This window comes from Eretmochelys imbricata, chromosome 12 (genome assembly GCF_965152235.1).
Source record: "Eretmochelys imbricata isolate rEreImb1 chromosome 12, rEreImb1.hap1, whole genome shotgun sequence".
NCBI lineage: Eukaryota > Metazoa > Chordata > Testudines > Cheloniidae > Eretmochelys > Eretmochelys imbricata.
Genome location: NC_135583.1, coordinates 3262034 through 3286209, shown reverse-complemented (window position 1 = coordinate 3286209; position 24176 = coordinate 3262034). Strand labels below are relative to the sequence as shown.

At 44.8% G+C, this 24176-nt stretch overlaps 1 protein-coding gene across 1 annotated transcript in view; it reads right to left on the bottom strand.

The window, feature by feature from the left end:
• The window catches only part of HYDIN (HYDIN axonemal central pair apparatus protein), a 387143-nt gene that overhangs the window by 308208 nt on the left and 54759 nt on the right, over nt 1–24176 (bottom strand). The window contains exon 6 of the mRNA XM_077831048.1: nt 14071–14195. Coding sequence (XP_077687174.1) covers nt 14071–14195 — 125 coding nt within the window. The remainder of the gene's footprint in view (nt 1–14070; nt 14196–24176) is intronic.

Sequence of the window (24176 nt, the reverse complement as noted above, 5' to 3'; positions counted from 1 at the left end):
GTCCTGTGGGAGGAAGCAACCACCAAGAAAAATACATTTACTTGCCATACAAGCATGTAAGTCCAGGCCCACCTCTACTTTCTACCTAGAAATGACCTTTCTAAATCTCTCTCTGTGCAGAGACAAGGTCCAAAGGCTGGCCTCCAAGCACAGCCTGAGCAGCCAGGCCACATGCTGGAGCATTCCTCTCAATCAGGCCACATAATCCCCACCACCTCCTGGCAGCAGCGTATATTCCAGCTGGAAAGCAGAAGTGGTGTCTGCTGCTCCTCGTGACCCAGAACACAGTAGATGGGAGGGCGGCCAGTGAATGGTCCTGCCCACAAATGCTTGCTGTATAACAGCACACAGAGAACACTGACCATACTGCACTCCTGGCACAAAGTGAGTGTGTTTGTCCTGCATGGAGCTCCCCAAACCCTGGCCCAGGCACTGTGCAGCACAATGACACTGGTTCCGGTACAAGGGGGTCCCTCCATAGCCCCAGGGAATGGAGCCACGTGAGAGTGCGCCCTGCTTCTAGTCACCCCAATGTGTGCGTGGAAGGCATGTCTGGTCTCTCTCTGTCTTAAGTTTACCCATCAGAACTGCTCTATGTCTGGAACTCTCAGGTGGCTTTAACCATCCACCCCAAACCCTGCGTGCACTTTGAGTCCTAGCAACAAGCAGGCTAAATGTTCTGGCTGCTGATGATTTGTCCAGGGCATGGACCATTAGTCAAACCAGATAAAGACTTACATGCATTGCAAACCTCTCCTAAAATGTGGATTAAATGTAGGAGAAGTCTTGATTTCACAGGACAGGTCAAATAGTGCTCTCGTGTTGCCTAGGCCTTGGTGAGTGGGGAATTGCCTCTCCATGTTCCTGCAAACTTTATCTTCTCTGCTGATGATGCTCACAAGGCTTTAGTGCCAACTGAAATGGTGCTTTTGTGATACAGACATCTGAGTCTAACTGCTGGAGAGAGGATGATTCTCCACTGAGGGTCTGGCTTGCATAACAGACAATCTATCGCAGAAAACGAGTGGATTGCTGTTGAGAAGAGTCTAAGTGGCTGACATTTTTTAAAGTGAGCATGCCCAATTAGCACACACCAGGCCCCTGATGTATGCTCACAAGTTGGGGGATGGAGCACACCAAGGTACAGACGACATGTGCACCAGGCTTTGTGTACAGGACCTGGACACATGTCAAAAGCTTTCACGGGGGACCAGATACTCTGCTGGTATAAATCATCAGTGTCGCTCCACAGAAGTCAACAGACCCACGTCCAATTACACTAGCTGAGGCTCTGTGCCACGATTTTGTGCCTTCTCTTTTCAAAGTGTTGGCCTGGGTAAAATGTGTTAGGGATTCCACTGAAAGCTCTGGGGCTTTTGCTGCAAGAAGAGGAGATGCATTTGAAAGCATATTCAATATATAGATCCACGAATAGCTTAATATGCAATAGAGAGCCCAGATCCCAGTGAGTCAGCAGCATGCTGTGGATTTCACTGCGAGGCAGATGAATTGACACCAGGCATGGAGCTGTCAGGGTTAGCTGAGGGCAGTTGCAGGCTTCATGTCTTCGGCAGCAAATTAGATGTGACATTTCATTTAGGACTCTTTGTATCTTAATATATAAGAAAAATAAATCTCTTGACTGTAACAGTGGTTGAGAATTTCAGTTGACAGGGTAGATTTCTGCAGTTTAGTAGCTTGGGATGTTTTGTAGCCATCAAACCACATGCTTACTGAAACTGGACATGTCAGCCCTATTCTTTTTTACAGAATACATCCTTATTACGGGGACTGTCAATCATCTTGCCCTTAGATACTGTTAAATAAATTATTTACATAGTGGCAGGACAAATAAAAGACAATCTCACTCTACAGCCAGTTAGGAAACCCTAAGCTGGAAATGTAAATCAAAAGGGACTTTTAATACATTAGCAAAGCACAGTAACTGGAGCGTGGGGCTTTCGAAAGGTATTTTGACACAGCAGGCACCAAGGTATGTTTGGAGTTTGCATTTATCTGCAAGCCTATGGACACACAGAATTTAGCATATCATGGTACCTTTTTTCCTTCTCAAATAAGAGATTGAGCCAGCTAATTATCTTTCCTATGCCATAGGAAACAACTGAATGTGTAAAATAAACAAGGTGATACAGAATTCCAGAGAACTCTAGTAATACAGGAAATGCCATCCCGAACTACTAGATGTAAGAATTTTCAGAACATCTCTCTTCATACCGATCTTACAACAGAGTCAGAGCACCTTGTTTATCTGAATGCCTATTTCAATGAATGGGTGAGAAAACTATTCGACAAACTTCCAAAATTAACTTGGGATTTTTATTAAATCTGCAGCCAATATTTCATCATCAACTACTCCAGATGTTAGGGAAGGATAAACAGAGTGATTAGACAGACATATTGAATAATATGCTGCATGTTTTTCTCATCTTCATTGATATGTATTTCTCCTTTATTCCTTAGCACCTTTTTTTTGCTGGGATTTGTAATGAGAATCTCTTAAGAAGCTAACATGAGCAGATGTCTGAAGTTTTGAACGCCTAGGAAATATGGAAATTCAGATTTAACTCTTTTTGTCCCGGCTTTCAAAGGTTCAGTCGGGCTTTGCTATCACCTCTTTAAGCAATAAATGCAGTTGAAGATTTACAGGTATGAGAAAGTCCTCATAATTCATTACTGGAAATGCAAGTAAAAATTATAGCCTGTCACTCAAATGGCCATTAATATGGCTCCATATCTGTCTTGTTTGGTACTTATATGGCCACAGTTACCACAGTATGTTAGCAGAGTATGTGAATCTGATGAGGTTCAACAAGGACAAGTGCAGAGTCCTGCACTTAGGAAGGAAGAATCCCATGCACTGCTACAGGCTGGGGACCGACTGGCTAAGCAGCAGTTTTGCAGAAAAGGACCTGGCGATAACAGTGGATGAGAATGTGGATACGAGTCAACAGTGTGCCCTCATTGCCAAAAAGGCCAACGGCATATTGGGCTGTAGTAGTAGGAGCATTGCCAGCAGATCGAGGGCCGTGATTGTTCCCCTCTGTTCGGCACTGGTGAGGCTACATATGGAGTATTGCGTCCAGTTTTGGTCCCCCCAATACAGAAAGGATGTGGACAAATTGGAGAGAGTCCAGCGGAGGGCAACGAAAATGATCAGAGGGATGGGGCACATGACTTACGAGGAGAGGCTGAGGGAACTGGGGTCATTTAGTCTGCAGAAGAAAAGAGTGATGGGGAATTTGGGGGATTTGATAGCAGCCTTCAACTACTTGAAGGGGGGTTTCAAAGAGGATAGAACTCAGCTGTTCTCAATGGTGGCAGATGACCGAACAAGGAGCAAGGGTCTCAAGTTGCAGTGGGGGAGGTCTAGGTTGTATATTAGGAAACACTATTTCACTAGGAGGGTGGTGAAGCACTGAAATGGGTTACCTAGGGAGGTGGTGGAATCTCCATCCTTAGAGGTTTTTAAGGCCCAGCTTGACCAAGCCCTGGCTGGGATGATTTAGTTGGTGTTGGTCCTGCCATGAGTAGGGGGTTGGACTAGATGACCTCCTGATGTCTCTTCCAACCCTAATATTCTATGACTCTACCTCACAAGCATTAATGTATTTTTATCCTCTATACTCCCTGTTGTACAGACGGGGAACTAAGGCACAGAGAGTGACTTGCCCATGATTACGCAGGGAGTCTGGCAAAATGGAGAAGAGAACCCAGCTCTCCCAAACCTACACCTTATCCACTGGACCATCCCTGGAGTCACCAGCAGGTAATCATAGAATCATAGAATATCAGGGTTGGAAGGGACCTCAGGAGGTCATCTAGTCCAACCCCCTGCTCAAAAGCAGGACCCATCCCCAATTAAATCATCCCAGCCAGGGCTTTGTCAAGCGTGACCTTAAAAACTTCTAAGGAAGGAGATTCCACCACCTCCCTAGGCAACGCATTCCAGTGTTTCACCACCCTCCTAGTGAAAAAGTTTTTCCTAATATCCAACCTAAACCTCCCCCACTGCAACTTGAGACCATTACTCCTTGTCCTGTCCTCTTCCACCACTGAGAATAGTCTAGAACCATCCTCTCTGGAACTACCTCTCAGGTAGTTGAAAGCCGCTATCAAATCCCCCCTCATTCTTCTCTTCTGCAGACTAAACAATCCCAGTTCCCTCAGCCTCTCCTCATAACTCATGTGTTCCAGACCCCTAATCATTTTTGTTGCCCTTCGCTGGACTCTCTCCAATTTATCCACATCCTTCTTGTAGCGTGGGGCCCAAAACTGGACACAGTACTCCAGATGAGGCCTCGCCAATGTCGAATAGAGGGGAACGATCACGTCCCTCGATCTGCTCGCTATGCCCCTACTTATACATCCCAAAATGCCATTGGCCTTCTTGGCAACAAGGGCACACTGCTGACTCATATCCAGCTTCTCGTCCACTGTCACCCCTAGGTCCTTTTCCGCAGAAAATACTCAAGAATGAGGCACTTGGCCCTTCTCACTTCCAGGGAGACTAACTGCATTGCCTCAGCGATCTACTTGATCTTCATTGGGCTGAGGAGAGGCCATATGTAAGCTCCCATACTCAAATTTCCTTCATGGTAGTACACCAGTTACAGTTCTTGAAGTGAGAGACTTCTACATGCAGGTAATTTCAATATTGTTCCCACCAGCCTGTAACCAGGAGCCTCTTCTGGACATTGTTAAATCACTGCATTATTTATGCTGGCCTTCAGCAATTGTTCATTTATAAAAGTCATCCCTTAATAATTGCCACTGATGAAATCTACAGTTTTAAAGAATTGTTTTTCAGACTGGAACGAAAGCTCAGGACATTCTTCAATTTATTACTTGTATTACAGTAGTATCCAGGCGCTCGCCTTGGACCAGAACCCCTGTGCAGACGCAGAATAAACAAATGGTCCCTGCCTGCAAAAGCTCACAAGCTAAGTAGAAGACAAGAGACACCAGCTGGAGACAGACTGATGTGGGAGTACAAGGAAGCAATGAAACAATACTGGTCAACAGGATAAGCTGTGTTGTCCTCAGGCAGCTCTCTGATCTAAGTGCTATGCTCCAAATGGTTTTTGGGACAGGCAAAGCAGTGCCCCCAATCTCAGCCCTTTCTTTAACTGGGTGGACAAAAGGGGCCCATCAGTTGCTCTGCACCACCCTTGGGGAGCATAGACGAGTTAGATGTCTCCTGCAATCATACATTGTGTCACTGGAATTACTGGGAGTCATGGAACAGGCTTCACTACAAATGGAAGCAAAGTGGAGGAATCTCTCAGAATATATTTGAGGAAGAGCCCAGCGCTATCAGAGAATGAGGAAGCTCTGAAAGACGTGGCTGCAGTATATACAGGATGATGGTACCTATTTTTAACCATTATTGATGTTGTGATAATGATGAGCTATGGTACCCGCCTGGCTGAAATATAAATTTTGGCAGAAAAAAATAATTAAATGCAATGCCAACACTCAGATTTTAAGTGAACAATGGTCCCACAGCAAACAGAACTCAGCTCTTGCACAGAGAGGCCCAGTTTCACAGCTAACACTCCTCCACTGAAATCAATGGAGATTTGCTTACTGCACCAGGAACACACTTAGCACATAGTTATTGTGCTCTTCGCTATTACGCAGAGCTGTGCACATACAGGTGAGTGAGTTACTGTTGCTCTGCAAACCGGGTTGGGCATCTCCAGACCTTAGGGAACGAAAGCCCTAATCCTAGTGTTGCATTAACAGGTTTTTCTTGCTTTCTGAGCTAGAAAGTTGTGCCAACAGATATCCAAAATCAGACTGAAACATAATTCTCCCCCATGTACCCTTACAGTGACAGATAATCTGTCTCAATACACAGGGCCATGGAGAGAGACAGCGGTTCCCAGCCAACTCTGTAACAAGTGGAACAGCCCCATCTAAAACAGCAGAAAAATCACTACTGTAACTAGCTCTAGAAATCAAAAATGTGTGGACAGAAACATTAAAGAAATTAACTAGTGATTCAAAAGAGGTCACTGCTCAGAAATTAGACTGTCCAAGCCCCTGGGACTGGTTCAGGTAACTACTGTAAATCTATCTGATATCAAAGGAATCAAGAATTGCATTAAAATGAACAAACAGGGACTTGTATATCCATCAGCATATATAGATGTGGTCAGCAGAAGCTCACAGTTTGCCTCTGTGAATTTAGTATCACAGTGACATCTATTCTGTGTATAGGAAAATGATCCAGTTCCTACAGGTATTCGGGGTGTGAGTGCAAAGTTTTTAATGAACCCACTGTACATTGAAATGAGCCCTAACCAGTAGAAGAGCTTTATCAGCAGTAAACCCCACACATTATAAAGAAAGCTAAAGCACAAGGTCCCGATAACCTCCAGATTTTCACTACTAAATCCCTGCCTTCTATGATTCACCACCATGATCTGTACTGTGGAGACAAGCCATTTTGTTCTTCCCATTCCTTCATGGCACCACTGGCTCAGAAGGAAAGGCCAGCCTATTGGTACAGAAACGACGGGCAATGCAACACTCTCACACTCACCGTGTAACCTCAGCTTTCAACAATGGACACTCACATGACTGGAGTACTGTCATGGATGTCTATAAACTGTTCAGGAAGGACAGGCAGGGCAGAAAAGGTGGGGGAGTAGCACTGTAAGAGAGCAGTATGACTGCTCAGAGCTCCGGTACGAAACTGCAGAAAAACCTGAGAGTCTCTGGATTAAGTTTAGAAGTGTGAGCAACAGGAGTGATGTAGTGGTGGGAGTCTGCTATAGACCACCGGACCAGGGGGATGAGGTGGATGAGGCTTTCTTCCAGCAGCTCGCGGAAGCTACTAGATCGCATGCCCTGGTTCTCATGGGTGACTTTAATTTTCCTGATATCTGCTGGGAGAGCAATACAGCGGTGCATAGACAATCCAGGAAGTTTTTGGAAAGCATAGGGGACAATTTCCTGGTGCAAGTGCTAGAGGAGCCAACTAGGGGGGGAGCTTTTCTTGACCTGCTGCTCACAAACCAGGAAGAATTAGTGGGGGAAGCAAAAGTGGATGGGAATCTGGGAGGCAGTGACCATGAGTTGGTTGAGTTCAGGATCCTGACACAGGGAAGAAAGGTAAGCAGCAGGATACGGACCCTGGACTTCAGGAAAGCAGACTTCGACTCCCTCAGGGAATGGATGGGTAGGATCCCCTGGGGGACTAACATGGAGGGGAAAGGAGTCCAGGAGAGCTGGCTGTATTTTAAAGAATCCTTATTAAGGTTACAGGGACAAACCATCCCAATGTGTCGAAAGAATAGTAAATATGGCAGGCGACCAGCTTGGCTTAACGGTGAAATCCTAGCGGATCTTCAGCATAAAAAAGAAGCTTACAAGAAGTGGAAGGTTGGACATATGACCAGGGAGGAGTATAAAAATATTGCTCAGGCATGTAGGAATGAAATTAGGAGGGCCAAATCGCACCTGGAGCTGCAGCTAGCGAGAGATGTTAAGAGTAACAAGAAGGGTTTCTTCAGGTATGTTGGCAACAAGAAGAAAGCCAAGGAAAGTGTGGGCCCCTTAATGAATGAGGGAGGCAACCTAGTGACAGAGGATGTGGAAAAAGCTAATGTACTCAATGCTTTTTTTGCCTGTCTTCACGAACAAGGTCAGCTCCCAGACTGCTGCGCTGGGCATCACAACATGGGGAATAGATGGCCAGCCATCTGTGGAGAAAGAGGTGGTTAGGGACTATTTAGAAAAGTTGGACGTGCACAAGTCCATGGGGCCGGACGAGTTGCATCCGAGAGTGCTGAAGGAATTGGCGGCTGTGATTGCAGAGCCATTGGCCATTATCTTTGAAAACTCGTGGCGAACGGGGGAAGTCCCGGATGACTGGAAAAAGGCTAATGTAGTGCCAATCTTTAAAAAAGGGAAGAAGGAGGATCCTGGGAACTACAGGCCAGTCAGCCTCACCTCAGTCCCCGGAAAAATCATGGAGCAGGTCCTCAAAGAATCAATCCTGAAGCACTTACATGAGAGGAAAGTGATCAGGAACAGTCAGCATGGATTCACCAAGGGAAGGTCATGCCTGACTAATCTAATCGCCTTCTATGATGAGATTACTGGTTCTGTGGATGAAGGGAAAGCAGTGGATGTATTGTATCTTGACTTTAGCAAAGCTTTGGACACTGTCTCCCACAGTATTCTTGTCAGCAAGTTAAAGAAGTACGGGCTGGATGAATGCACTATAAGGTGGGTAGAAAGTTGGCTAGATTGTCGGGCTCAACGGGTAGTGATCAATGGCTCCATGTCTAGTTGGCAGCCGGTGTCAAGTGGAGTGCCCCAGGGGTCGGTCCTGGGGCCAGTTTTGTTCAATATCTTCATAAATGATCTGGAGGATGGCGTGGATTGCACTCTCAGCAAATTTGCGGATGATACTAAAGTGGGAGGAGTGGTAGATACGCTGGAGGGCAGGGATAGGATACAGAGGGACCTAGACAAATTGGAGGATTGGGCCAAAAGAAATCTGATGAGGTTCAATAACGATAAGTGCAGGGTCCTGCACTTAGGACGGAAGAACCCAATGCACAGCTACAGACTAGGGACCGAATGGCTAGGCAGCAGTTCTGCGGAAAAGGACCTAGGGGTGACAGTGGACGAGAAGCTGGATATGAGTCAACAGTGTGCCCTTGTTGCCAAGAAGACCAATGGCATTTTGGGATGTATAAATAGGGGCATAGCGAGCAGATCGAGGGACGTGATCGTCCCCCTCTATTCGACATTGGTGAGGCCTCATCTGGAGTACTGTGTCCAGTTTTGGGCCCCACACTACAAGAAGAATGTGAATAAATTGGAAAAAGTCCAGCGAAGGGCAACAAAAATGATTAGGGGTCTGGAACACATGAGTTATGAGGAGAGGCTGAGGAAACTGGGATTGTTTAGTCTGCAGAAGAGAAGAATGAGGGGGGATTTGATAGCTGCTTTCAACTACCTGAGAGGTGGTTCCAGAGAGGATGGTTCTAGACTATTCTCAGTGGTGGAAGAGGACAGGACAAGGAGTAATGGTCTCAAGTTGCAGTGGGGGAGGTTTAGGTTGGATATTAGGAAAAAACTTTTTCACTAGGAGGGTGGTGAAACACTGGAATGCGTTGCCTAGGGAGGTGGTGGAATCTCCTTCCTTAGAAGTTTTTAAGGTCATGCTTGACAAAGCCCTGGCTGGGATGATTTAATTGGGGATGGGTCCTGCTTTTGAGCAGGGGGTTGGACTAGATGACCTCCTGAGGTCCCTTCCAACCCTGATATTCTATGATTCTATGACACGGACATTGCTAGACATTGCTTTTTACTTAGTTTTACTTTGTGTAATGACCCATCCACTCCCAGTCCTTATTCAAGCCTAAGTTAATTGTAACCAGTTTGCAAATTAATTCCAATTCAGCAGTCGCTCCTTGGAGTTTGTTTCTGAAGTTTTTTTGCTGAAGAATTGCCACTTTTAGGTCTGTAATCGAGTGACCAAAGAGATTGACGTGTTCTCCGACTGATATTTGAATGTTATAATTCTTGACGTCTGATTTGTGTCCATTTATTCTTTTACGTAGAGACTGTCCAGTTTGGCCAATGTACATGGCAGAGGGGCATTGCTGGCACATGATGGCATATATCACATTGGTAGATGTGCAGGTGAACGAGCCTCTGATAGTGTGGCTGATGTGATTAGGCCCTATGATGTTGTCCCCTGAATAAATATGTGGACACAGTTGGCAACGGGCTTTGTTGCAAGGATAGATTCCTGGGTTAGTGGTTCTATTGTGTGGTGTGTGGTTGCTGGTGAATATTTGCTTCAGGTTGGGGGGCTGTCTGTAAGCAAGGACTGGCCTGTCTCCCAAGATCTGTGAGAGTGATGGGTCGTCCTTCAGGATAGGTTGTAGATCCTTGATGATGCGTTGGAGAGGTTTTAGTTGGGGGCTGAAGGTGATGGCTAGAGGCATTTTGTTATTTTCTTTGTTGGGCCTGTCCTGTAGTAAGTAACTTCTGGGTACTCTTCTGGCTCTGTCAATCTGTTTCTTCACTTCAGCAGGTGGGTACTGTAGTTGTAAGAACACTTGATAGAGATCTTGTAGGTGTTTGTCTCTGTCTGACAGGTTGGAGCAAATGCGGTTCTATTGTAGAGCTTGGCTGTAGACAATGGATCGTGTGGTGTGGTCTGGATGAAAACTGGAGGCATGTAGGTAAGAATAGCGGTCAGTAGGTTTCCGGTATAGGGTGGTGTTTATGTGACCATCACTTATTAGCACTGTAGTGTCCAGTGGATCTGTTGTGTGGACAGGGCCAGGCTGAGGTTGATGGTGGGATGGAAATTGTTGAAATCATGGTGGAATTCCTCAAGGGCTTCTTTTCCATGGGTCCAGATGATGAAGATGTCATCAATGTCGCGTAAGTAGAGTAGGGGCATTAGGGGACGAGAGCTGAGGAAAAAAACTTCAAAAACAGACTCCAATGAGAGACTGCTGAATTGGAATTAATTTGCAAACTGGATACAATTAACTTAGGCTTGAATAAAGACTGGGAGTGGATGTGTCATTACACAAAGTAAAACCATTTCCCCATGTTTATTCCCCCTGCCCCCACTGTTCCTCACATGGTCTCGTCAACTGCTGGATATGGCCCACCTTGATTATCAGTACAAAAGGTTTTTTCCCCCCGGGCTCTTCTGCTGGTAATAGCTCACCTTACCTGATCACTCTCGTTACTGTGTGTATGGTAACACCCATTGTTTCATGTTCTCTGTGTATATAAATCTCCCCACTGTATTTTCCACTGAATGCATCCGATGAAGTGAGCTGTAGCTCACGAAAGCTTATGCTCAAATAAATTTGTTCGTCTCTAAGGTGCCAGAAGTCCTCCTTTTCTTTTTGTGGATACAGACTAACACAGTTGCTACTCTGAAGCTTTGTAATGATACCTTACAAGAAACCTTTCACATAAAGCATATTCCAGTTACATTATAGACACACTCATTAGCATATTTCCATAAAATCATATAGAGTGCAACGTCACAGTAACAATAACGTAACAGATGGTAGCCCCTCTCTAAATCACATTAACAACTGGAAGACCCAATGAGAATATAAGTTAGTGAGGAATTAACGAAAAACAATAAAGCAAGGAAAATGCATCACAATGTACTGAACTGCCATTTAGTCTTTATAGTTTGTATTTCACTAGAAAATGATCTGTTGTGCAGCTTTGTAAGAGAGATGTGCCTGCTTTTGGGTTGCGAGTTATGGGTGTATGACTCAGCGCAGTATAAATTAGCAAGGGTCTGCTGTGTTAGGCTGTGTAATGGGATCTCAGCTGCTCTGTAATACACTTGCAATAAGCAGCTTTTGAGACTGATTAATAGCTGAAATGGAATTGAAGCATTTGATCAATCTCTGCAGTCACCTACTTCTTTGTATGCTACAAAGCAACAGAGATGATCCTTAATTTTTCCCTTGTTCTTTATCTCTCTCTTGTTTTGCTTTAATGAATTTAGTGCCATTGAAAGTTGTCACAGTGATGGGGAGTGAAGTCCTGTATTTATCTACAGAACGTGTAGTGCAAGTTTCCCCCACATCACTCCTAGAATATATTTCAACCCCAGTGAAGAAGGACCACCTCTTAGGGGAGTGAGACACTAGTTCTATCTATCTCTGTGGCCCATCCACTTTTATCTCCTCTGTGCCAGCAAGGGGACTAGTTGTTAGGGATGCTAGAACAATTTTATAATGGGGTGTTGAGAGCCATTGAACCAAACTGGAAACCTTACATATAATGGAAACCATTTCAAGCCAGGGGGTGCAGCAGCACCCCCAGCACCTCTAGTTCCAGCACTCCTAGTTCCAGCACCTATTCCAGCTGTAGTGGGGCATCAGATTAGATGATGGGGATTTCTGTGCATTGAGAATCAGATTGAAAACCTCAGTCTGTGTCATGTAGATCCTGGACCTGATTCTGATCTCATTTATAAATCAGGTGTTTACCCTATTGAAATCAAAGGAGTTCTACCAATGTAGAAATGATGTGTGGTTAGGCCGCATGGCACTTTCACTATTTCTCAATATATTCAGGTAGTTTTATCATTAGCATCTTTGATACATAAGGATACAACTCCCCTGCTCTTTCCTCACAACCCAGATCTCCAACTCAGCTCGTTCTAATTTACACCATGAAGGATCTGGTCCTTTGTTTTTTATCCTCTAGCTTCGTTAAGGAAGCAGTGAAAATGGTGCACACATACAAATGAGGCACTTCAGTTGCTTTCCATCTGGAACTTTAATGCCTTTCTTTTAAAGGACAGTGTGATCAAAAGAAGAAAATATAGGACTGAACAATTCTCAGTCAGGGTACCAGAAAATGCCAAATATTAAATAAAGGCATTAATACCCATAGCGCTAGAAAGGTTAGTCTGTACAAGTCAAAGCTTTTTACCAATCCATACATACTTGGGACAAATAGAACCGTTTCTTAGGTTGCATGGTGTTAACCACATTAATGTAGATCAAGCTTCTCAGGACCAAGAATTAGAACAAGGGGCAGAAGATGACTTCTCCTTCAGACAAAGGTAAATACACCAATGATTCTTTATTGATACTAAGATTTATTAGGTCATCCAGCACAAATCCTCATTCCTTCTGGAACAAGGATGACCAAAAGGGTATTAACTTGCCTCGTCACACAGTAACTTAGAAACACAGAATCATAGAATATGAAGGGACCTCAGAAGGTCATCTAGTCCAACCCCCTGCTCAAAGCAGGACCTAATAATACCCAACTAAATCATCCCAGCCAGGGCTTTGTCAAGCCTGACCTTAAAAACCTCGAAGGAAGGAGATTCCACCACCTCTCTAGGTAACGCATTCCAGTGTTTCACCACCCTCTTAGTGAAAAAGTTTTTCCTAATATCCAACCTAAACCTCCCCCACTGCAACTTGAGACCAATACTCCTTGTTCTGTCATCTGCTACCACTGAGAACAGTCTAGATCCATCCTCTTTAGAACCCCGTTTCAGGTACTTGAAAGCAGCTATCAAATCCCCCCTCATTCTTCTCTTCTGCAGACTAAACAATCCCAGTTCCCTCAGCCTCTCCTCATAAGTCATGTGCTCCAGCCCCCTAATCATTTTTGTCACCGTCCGCTGGACTCTTTCCAATTTTTCCACATCCTTCTTGTAGTGTGGGGCCCAAAACTGGACCCAGAACTCCAGATGAGGCCTCACCAATGCCAAATAGAGGGAAATTATTACGGCCCATGATCTGCTGGCAATGCCCCTACGTATACAGCCCCAAATGCAGTTAGTCTTCTTGGCAACAAGGGCACACTGTTGACTCATATCCAGCTTCTCATCCACCATAACCCCTCTATATCCTATCCCTACCCTCCAGCATACCTACCACTCCTCCCAGTTTAGTGTCATCTGCAAACTTGCTGAGGGTGCAATCCACTCCTTCCTCCAGATCATTAATGAAGATATAGAACAAAACCAGCCCCAGGACCAACTCTTGGGACTCCGCTTAATACCGGCTGCCAACTAGACATCGAGCCATTGATTACTACCCACTGAGCCTGACGATCTAGCCAGCTTTCTATCCGCCTTATAGTCCATTCATCCAACCCATACTTTTCAAGAGTTCCATTTCCATTAATCCCCTAGTCACCAACTATTTTGACCTTGACTTCTATTTGGATACAATCGAGCTGGTAAAGTTACATTTGGATGGGTGGGGGCAATAGTGAGTGACAAACAATTATTTCATTATGTATCACAACGGAACCCCCAGCATGGACCAAGACCACATTGTGCTCGACGCAGACAACTATGTACAGGCCGAATCCTTTGACTTTTCATTTCCAGGCACTCGAACGTTTCGAGGTCTGAAAAGGGGCAGTTTGTGTAAAGCCATTTTAATATTATTTTGGGGCATTGGCTGGACTCCACTGAAACAGGCTACCAGCCTTAACTCTTTTTTAACTCCAGGTTTTTGATTGGAAATATATGGAGTACTTACACAGCACAGCACTCACCTGTGTCATAATGAACAATCAGGTCCTTGGAGTGATCACCTATTTCCAGCGGCTGGAACTCTACTGTTAGCTGCATGGTCTCCCCTACACCCAGTGTCCCAATGCACGGCTCTACAGAGAAAGGGCTGCAACACAATGAAAATGACACATCAGGCCTAAACTGGGATACATCCTTTGATGGCTAACAGACATGCAAACTGATTATTAGTTCTTGTTCTCCTTTTTTACACCTGTGTATATTAGGAGACACTTAAATCAGGGTTTGTAAGATCAGAATCTGGCTCAGTGACCCCAACTTTCTGCAGAGATCTCACACCTCAAATTATTACTGGGATGTAATCAGTCTGTAATCAAATGAAATCCCAGCCCCTTGTAAATTTCCACTTGTATGGGATGATTCTATGATGGTCTATAGAGTTCTAGAATCAGGGCCACTGAGTCCCATTCTAGCAGCCACTGAAATAAAAATGAGTCAGCAAGTGTACCTCACACACTTCCTGGGTGTGGTGCCCCGTCCCATCTAGGGGCACCAAGACCACTGAGAGAGAGAGGGAGGAGGAGACTGAGTCTGCTCTACAGCCTTAGCTAATAGCTCGCTGGCTTTTAGCTCATGCAGTAGAGACTCATGCATTTAGCTTCAGAGGTCCCATCCCATCTGCTGATGACAGGGGTCTGTCGGCATAACAACTGGGGGCTCATCCAGGATTTCAACTGGGAAGTCTCTGAAGCTTGGGTCATGCTTCCTCAGCTAGGGGAAGTATGTAACCCACACACCTTCTGGGTGTGGTGTTCTGTCCCATGTAGTGGCAATGAGACAAATTAGAGCAATGGTTCTCAAACATTTGTCCTGGTGACCCCTTTCGCATAGCAAGCCTCTGAGTGAGACCCCCCTTATAAATGGACACACTTTTTAATATATTTAACACCATTATAAATGCTGGAGGCAAAGCAGGGTTTGGGGTGGAGGCTGACAGCTTGAGACCCCCCATGAAATAAATTTGCGACCCCCTGAGGGGTCCTGACCCCCAGTTTGAGAACCCCTGACTTAGAGAGAAAGAGATTGAGTCTGCTCAATAGCCTTAGCTAATAGCCAGTTGGCTTTTAGCTCATGCAGGAGAGGCTCATGCACTAAGCTCCACAGGTCCCAGCTTCGATCCCGTCCACTGACGACCGGGGTCTGTCGGTGTTATACAAAAACAACTGCACAACTTTTTCTGAAGAACACAATAATCCTAACAGCAATTAACTCACATCAGAGACTAGACTCTGTTTTAAAATCTGGTTTTTATGCGAGGTTTTTCTAGCTCATCTTTTAGACTAACTATTTTCACAAAATGAAATAATTATTAATTATTTGCTGAGTACTAGCAAGGTACCTTGCATTGCACAAGGCATAAATATCGGAGATGGTCCCTCTCCAGAAAGTCTACAACCTATAAGGCTGACATAAAGAAGAAAGAATTTAGTAAGGCGTTTGATATGGTGCCACATGTGGAATTATTAGTTAAATTGGAAAAGATGGGGATCAATATGAAAGTTGAAAGGTGGATAAGGAACTGGTTAAAGGGGAGACTACAGCGGGTTATACTGAAAGGTGAACTGTCAGACTGGAGGGAGGTTACCAGTGGAGTTCCTCAGGGATCGGTTTTGGGACCAATCTCATTTAATCTTTTTATTACTGACCTCGGCACAAAAAGTGGGAGTGTGCTAATAAAGTTTGCGGATGATACAAAGCTGGGAGGTATTGCCAATTTAGAGAAGGACCGGGATATCATACAGGAGGATCTGGATGACCTTGTAAACTGGAGTAATAGTAATAGGCTGAAATTTAATAGTGAGAAGTGTAAGGTCATGCATTTAGGGATTAACAAAAAGAATTTTAGTTATAAGCTGGGGATGCATCAATTAGAAGTAATGGAGGAGGAGAAGGACCTTGGGGTATTGGTTGACCACAGGATGACTATGAGCCACCAATGTGATATGGCCATGAAAAAAGCTAATGCGGTCTTGGCATGCATCAGGCGAAGTATTTCTAGTAGAGATGAGGTGTTAGTACTGTTATACAAGGCACTGGTGAGACCTCACCTGGAATACTGTGTGCAGTTCTGGTCTCCCATGTTTAAGAAGGATGAATTCAAACTGGAACAGGTACAGAGAAGGGCTACTAGGATGATCCGAGGAATGGAAAACCTGTCTTATGAAAGGAGACTCAAAGACCTTGGCTTGTTTAGCCTAACCAAAAGAAGACTGAGGGGAGATATGATTGCTCTCTATAAATATAACAGAGGGATAAATACCGGAGAGGGAGAGGAATTATTTAAACTCAGTACCAATGTGGACACAAGAACAAATGGATATAAACTGGCCGGCAGGAAGTTTAGACTTGAAATTAGATGATGGTTTCTAACCATCAGAGGAGTGAAGTTCTGGAACAGCCTTCCAAGGGAAGCAGTGGGGGCAAAAGACCTATCTGTCTTCAAGATTAAACTCGATAAGTTTATGGAGGAGATGGTATGATGGGATAACATGATTTTGGCAATTAATTGATTTTTGACTATTAGTGGTAGATCTGCCCAATGGCCTGAGATGGGATGTTAGATGGGATGGGATTTGAGTTACTACAGAGAATTCTTTCCTGGGTATCTGGCTGGTAAATCTTGCCTACATGCTCAGGGTTCAGCTGATCACCATATTTGGGGTCGGGAAGGAATTTTCTTCCAGGGCAGACTGGAAGAGGCCCTGAGGGTTTTTTGCCTTCCTCTACAGCATGGGGCATAGGTCACTTGCTGGAGGATTGGAGCAAGTTAAAGAAGTATGGGCTGGATGAATGGACTATAAGGAGGGTAGAAAGTTGGCTAGATTGTCGGGCTCAATGGATAGTGATCAATGGCTCCATGTCTAGCTGGCAGCCAGTATCAAGCGGAGTGCCCCAAGGGTCAGTCCTGGGGCCGGTTTTGTTCAATATCTTCATAAATGATCTGGAGGATGGTGTGGATTGCACACTCTGGAAGTTTGCAGACAATACTAAACTGGGAAGAGAGGTAGATATGCTGGAGGGTAGGGATAGGATACAGAGGGACCTAGACAAATTGGAGGATTGGGCCAAAAGAAATCTGATGAGGTTCAACAAGGACAAGTGCAGAGTCCTGCACTTAGGACGGAAGAACCCAATGCACTGCTACAGACTAGGGACCGAATGGCTAGGCAGCAGTTCTGCAGAAAAGGACCTAGGGGTTACAGTGGATGAGAAGCTGGATCTGAGTCAACAGTGTGCCCTTGTTGCCAAGAAGGCCAATGGCATTTTGGGATGTATAAGGAAGGGAATTGCCAGCAGATCGAGGGATGTGATCATTCCCCTCTATTCGACATTGATGAGGCCTCATCTGGAGTACTGTGTCCAGTTTTGGGCCCCACACTACAAGAAGGATGTGGAGAAATTGGAGAGAGTCCAGCAGAGGGCAACAAAAATGATTAGGGGACTGGAACACATGACTTATGAGGAGAGGCTGAGGGAACTGGGATTGTTTAGTCTACAGAAGAGAAGAATGAGGGGGGATTTCATAGCTGCTTTCAACTACCTGAAAGGTGGTTCCAAAGAGGATGGATCTAGACTATTCTCAGTGGTAGCGGATGACAGGACAAGGAGTAATGGTCTCAAGTTGCAGTGGGGGAGATTTAGGTTGGATATTAGGAAAAACTTTTTCAGTAGAAGGGTGGTGAAGCACTGGAATGCGTTAGCTAGGGAGCTGGTGGAATCTCCTTTCTTAGAAGTTTTTAAGGTGAGGCTTGACAAAGCCTTGGCTGGGATGATTTTATTGGGGATCGGTCCTGCTTTGAGCAGGGGGTTGGACTAGATGACCTCCTAAGGTCCCTTCCAACCCTGATATTCTATGATTCTATGATTCTCTGCACCTTGAAGTCTTTAAACCATGGTTTGAGGACTTCAATAGCTCAGACATAGGTGAGAGGTTTATTGCAAGAGTGGGTGGGTACAGGAGGTCAGACTAGATGATCATAACGGTCCCTTCTGACCTTAATGTCTATGAGTCTATGAGACTGCTAGGAGACCAAAGGAGGGAATGATTAATGGGGTTTTTAATCTATCATTTTCATTGTTTCAATTTTAAAAATATCCTGTTTCTATTTAAGAAGGATCATAACCTATTGGTATTTCAGTTACAGTTAATTCTAAGAAGTAAAGGCCTTGAATCAATGAAGATCAAAACTGTAGCTAGAGTGGTATCTCAGCATGTAAATAAGTCAAACAAGAGAAGAGAATACTTCAATTACAACCTCAGCAATTGAGTTTCTAGGTAACTGAAGTGTCATTAACAGGAGGATTTAATTGTAAGTGAATTTAATGGGAGATTCTCTATTTAAGCACAAGTGATGAAAGTTGTAATTCTGGATGGCAGGAATCAAGAGTGCTTGCTAAGTGAGTCTGTAAAGAACATTGGCCATGCTTACTAGAAGTACTTGGACTGCTTAAGCTCTTTCCAGTGTGTTAGAAGTCATTATAAGAATCTGCTGTGCATTAATATTGACATAAAAACATGCTGATTTGAGACAGAACATAACAAGGGACTCCTGGTTCATCAAAGGGAAGTCTCAACATCTTAATGTCTTGGAATCATTTTCTGGATAAGTCAGGTGAAATGCATTTCTGGGCAAGGACTGCCTGATTTGTGGGGGGAGGGGCTTATAGCATCCTCTGAAAGGACCAAGGTCTATTTGTTTTTAATATTTTGCTGGTAGTTAAATTATCATCCTGAAAAGCACAGTCTGGAGTGTCTCACTGTAGTTTTGAAATGTAATTCATATATAAAAACAAGGTGAACAATTGGAGCATGGCACATACGGAGCATTATTGATAGGAACCCATAGACAGCTGATGAAATTGCTGGAGTTTTTGCTCATTAAGGATAAGTAGCTCCAATTAAGGGCCATTAGTCAGTGAGAGCTTTGCCACTGATTTCAATGGGAGAAGCACTGGAGCTTGGAGGTCCGTCTACACTGCAGTTGAGAGTGAGCCTCAAGCTCACCCAGATAGACAGACTCCCACTAGCAGGGCTTGAGCTAGTGCACTTAAAAATAGCAGCATGGACGTTACAGATCAGGTAACAGCTCGCACTCCCAAGACCCCCTGGGCCCCTGCTCAGGACAGCCCAAGTCTGCAAAGGAGCCACAACATTCATATTGCTATGTATAGCGCAGTAACTTAAGTCTCACTAGCTTAACTCTGGCTACCCGGACTGGGAGGCTGGTTCTCAGCTGCAGTGCAGATATATCCCAAGAAGTTGAGTGAGGAATCTTGGACCGTTTGCTATTGGGAAAGCAGCACTGGCCATTATGAACCCCAATGTTCATATACTTGGATTGCCAAATGCAGTAGTTCATCTGCATTCCAATTGCCATGGTTGGATCCCATGAACCCCTATGACTGGTGAAAGCTGTCTCGGGTTCCCCAATAACTGCTCTTTAATGTGATGGATGGAGTTGAATTCCAATGATTAGGCATCAGCTAAAACAGGGTTCTTAAATGGGGGTCTGCGAGCCCTTTCAGAGGGGCCGAGGAGCTCCAACGCTGAAACCCGATGCCCCAAGCCCGAGCGTTGAAGCTGGGAGCGTTGTGGGGTGAAGCCGGCAAACCTCCCCCAAAGCCAGGAGCCTCAGCACCTTCCTCCCCAAAGCTGAGAGCTGCACTGTGACCCCCCAGCCCCATCCATACACAGCCCCTAGCTACCCCCTGCTTGCACCCTTAGCTACTCCCCTGCCTTCACACAGCCCCAAGCTATCCCCTCCCTGCACCCTGAGCTACTCCCTTACCAGCACACAGCCCCAGCTACCCGCTCCCTGCACCCCAAGTGGTTTTCAAACTTTTTGAACTGAGTCCCCACTTTGAGTTATATTTTTTGGTTCCGGGCCTGTCATAACCATACAGCTACAGGTAGCCTAGAATTCCTCCTTACCTGTAAGGGGTTAAGAAGCTCAAATAACCTGGTTGGCACCTGACCAAAAGGACCAATGGGGAAAGAAGATACTTTCAAATCTGGGGGCAGAAGGCTTTGTTTGGTGTGTTCTCTTGGGAAGTAGAGAAGCATCAGGTCAGAAAACTCCTTCTCCTATAAACCATCCTAAAAGTCTGTCGTATTACAAAAATTGTAAGTAAAAGCCAGGCAAGGCGTGTTAGATTATCTTTTGTTCTGCTTGTGAATTTTTCCTTTGCTGGGGGGGAGGTTTATTTGTGGTTTTTTTGTAACTTTGAACTAAGCCTAGAGGAAGTTCTGCTGTGTTTTTGAATCTTTTGTTACCCTGTAAAGTTATTTTCCATCCTGATTTTACAGAGGTGATTTTTACCTTTTTTTTTTTAATAAAGTCCTTCTTTTAAGACCCTGACTGACTTCTCTATTGTCCTAAGACCCAGAGGTTTGGGTCTGTGATCACTTTGTAACCAGTTGGTTAGGATACTATTCTCCAGCCTCCCCAGGAAGGGTGGTGTAAGGGCTTGGGGGGGGGGGATATTTTGGAGGAATAGGAACTCCAAGTGGTCCTTTCCCTGACTCTTTGTTAAATCACTTGGTGGTGGCAGCGTACCCTCCAAGGGCAAAGAATTTGTGCCTTGGGGAAGTATTAACCTCAGCTGGTAAAAATAAGCTCAGCGGTCTTTCATGCAGGTCCCCACATCTGTAGCCTAGAGTTCAGAGTGGGGAGGGAACCCTGACAGGGCCCCCACAGCCCAGACAGACTTGGTGGCCTCCTGAGTGAGTCAGGGGGTGGAGGTGGTGCTCCCTCCCTGGACACTGCTGTGCGGAGCTGGCTCAAGCCTCACCAGCTCTTGCCCCACACCCCAATAAAAGCAAAACCATACCTATGCCCAAGGGTCCCCCTTGGACTGGAGCCCCAATTTCTTCCCCCTCCCCCCGCTGCTGGGCCCTGGTGTTTTTATAGCATGTTGAGGGGGGCCTCAGCAAGAAAATGGTTGAGAACTCCTGAGCTAAGACATAGTTTTGCTCTTCAGTGTATTAAAGGCGAACAAGTCATTCCACTGACAGCTGAGCGGAACCAGTCAGGAAGGATCAAATGTCACAAATTAATTGTTCCTATACAGCTGAGGGTTTGTTTCTCAAGGGTACACAGATTGCTTCTGCTGCCAGAAGTGTTCAGGTCAGCGTACCTAACATCAGATACCTGCTAGGGATAGGTTTCAGAGTAGCAGGCGCGTTAGTCTGTATCCACAAAAAGAAAAGGAGTACTTGTGGCACCTTAGAGACTAACACATTTATTTGAGCATAAGCTTTTGTGAGCTACAGCTCACTTCATCGGATGCATGAAGGTGCCACAAGTTCTCCTTTTCTTTCTGCTATGGAAAGGGATTCAGTTATGGGTATTCCCAATGGCTGCCACTGTATGGGGAGATTTTGGTGGACCAGCAAGATGCCTGGCTGCTACCGATAATTGTAATATTGATTATCATACATATGGCCAAAAGTAGCTACATCAGTAGCTCTTAGCAGGCCTCTGCAACAGCCTTAGAATAACTAAGGAAGCAGTGAGGAGGAGTAGGTGGGGAGCCTGACCCTCTGTCCTTCCCGATAAGATCTCTGTTGAAATTGTTGTGGTATGTGTTTTAGAAAAACCGAAAGCTTATCTATATCTGCCCTTTGGGATGTGTTTGTCAGGGCCGTCAAGACATGCAGACTCTGCAAAAACATATCTGTCTAATGGTTTGAGGAAACCTCTTGCTTAAACTTTGAAATTGTTTGCTTACATTTTTTTTATTTCAGAGTAACAGCCATGTTAGTTTGTATTCGCAAAAAGAAAAGGAGTACTTGTGGCACCTTAGAGACTCACCAATTTATTTGAGCATAAGCTTTCGTGAGCTACAGCTCACTTCATCTGATGCATACTGTGGAAAGTATAGAAGATCTTTTTATACACACAAAGCATGAAAAATTGGGTGTTTACCACTACAAAAGGTTTTCTCTCCCCCGACCCCACTCTTCTGCTGGTAATAGCTTATCTAAAGTGATCACTCTCCTTACAATGTATTTGATAATCAAGGTGGGCCATTTCCAGCACAAATCCAGGGTTTAACAAGAACGTCTGAGGGGGGGCGTAGGAAAAAACAAGGGGAAATACGTTACCTTGCATAATGACTTAGCCACTCCCAGTCTCTATTCAAGCCTAAGTTAACTGGCCCCACAGTATGCCAACATTTTTATGGCTGACTTAGAACAACGCTTCCTCAGCTCTCGTCCCCTAATGCCCCTACTCTACTTGCGCTTTATTGATGACATCTTCATCATCTGGACCCATGGAAAAGAAGCCCTTGAGGAATTCCACCATGATTTCAACAATTTCCATCCTACTATCAACCTCAGCCTGGACCAGTCCACACAAGAGATCCACTTCCTTGACACTACACTGCTAATAAACAATGGTCACATAAACACCACCCTATACCGGAAACCTACTGACCGCTATTCCTACCTACATGCCTCCAGCTTTCACCCTGACCACACCACACGATCCATTGTCTACAGCCAAGCTCTGCGATACAACCGCATTTGCTCCAACCCCACAGACAGAGACAAACACCTACAAGATCTCTATCAAGCATTCTTACAACTACAATACCCACCTACGGAAGTGAAGAAACAGATTGACAGAGCCAGAAGAGTTCCCAGAAGTCACCTACTACAGGACAGGCGTAACAAAGAAAATAACAGAACGCCACTAGCCGTCACCTTCAGCCCCCAACTAAAACCCCTCCAACGCATTATTAAGGATCTACAACCTATCCTGAAGGATGACCCAACACTCTCACAAATCTTGGGAGACAGGCCAGTCCTTGCCTACAGACAGCCCCTCAACCTGAAGCAAATACTCACCAGCAACCACACACCACACAACAGAACCACTAACCCAGGAACCTATCCTTGCAACAAAGCCCGTTGCCAACTGTGCCCACATATCTATTCAGGGGATACCATCATAGGGCCTAATAAATCAGCCACACTATCAGAGGCTCGTTCACCTGCACATCCACCAATGTGATATATGCCATCATGTGCCAGCAATGCCCCTCTGCCATGTACATTGGTCAAACTGGACAGTCTCTACGTAAAAGAATAAATGGACACAAATCAGATGTCAAGAATTATAACATTCATAAACCAGTTAGAGAACACTTCAGTCTCTCTGGTCACGCGATTACAGACATGAAAGTTGTGATATTACAACAAAAAAACTTCAAAACCAGACTCCAGCGAGAGACTGTTGAATTGGAATTCATTTGCAAATTGGATACAATTAACTTAGGCTTGAATAGAGACTGGGAGTGGCTAAGTCATTATGCAAGGTAACCTATTTCCCCTTGTTTTTTCCTACCCCCTCCCAGACATTCTTGTTAAACCCTGGATTTGTGCTGGAAATGGCCCACCTTGATTATCATACACATTGTAAGGAGAGTGATCACTTTAGATAAGCTATTACCAACAGGAGAGTGGGTTTGTGGGGGCAGGGGGGGAGAAAACCTGGATTTGTGCTGGAAATGGCCCACCTTGATTATCATACACATTGTAAGGAGAGTGATCACTTTAGATAAGCTATTACCAGCAGGAGAGTGGGGTCGGGGGAGAGAAAACCTTTTGTAGTGGTAAACACCCATTTTTTCATGCTTTGTGTGTATTAAAAGATCTATACTTTCCACAGTATGCATCCGATGAAGTGAGCTGTAGCTCACGAAAGCTTATGCTCAAATAAATTGGTTAGTCTCTAAGGTGCCACAAGTACTCCTTTCCATTTTTTTTTATTGACATGTTATTGTTACTCTAACCCAAATAAATAAGGAGAAAAAGTATGGGGTAGTTGGACTATTCAGGAAAACTTCGTGGACACATCTTAGGGTCCCCAACAGCAGCTGAAAGATGGGCCAATCGGATGGCTGTCACTGTACCACTTGAAGACCACTCCAGACTTCAGTAATTATTAATTTTTGGAGTGTTTTACTAACCTGTTGCAGACATGTGTAAGTGCTAGAGACTAAATAAAGTGCAGCTTTAAGTTAAAGCACTCTTGTAGTGGACTGTTTGTGCCAGCCATCT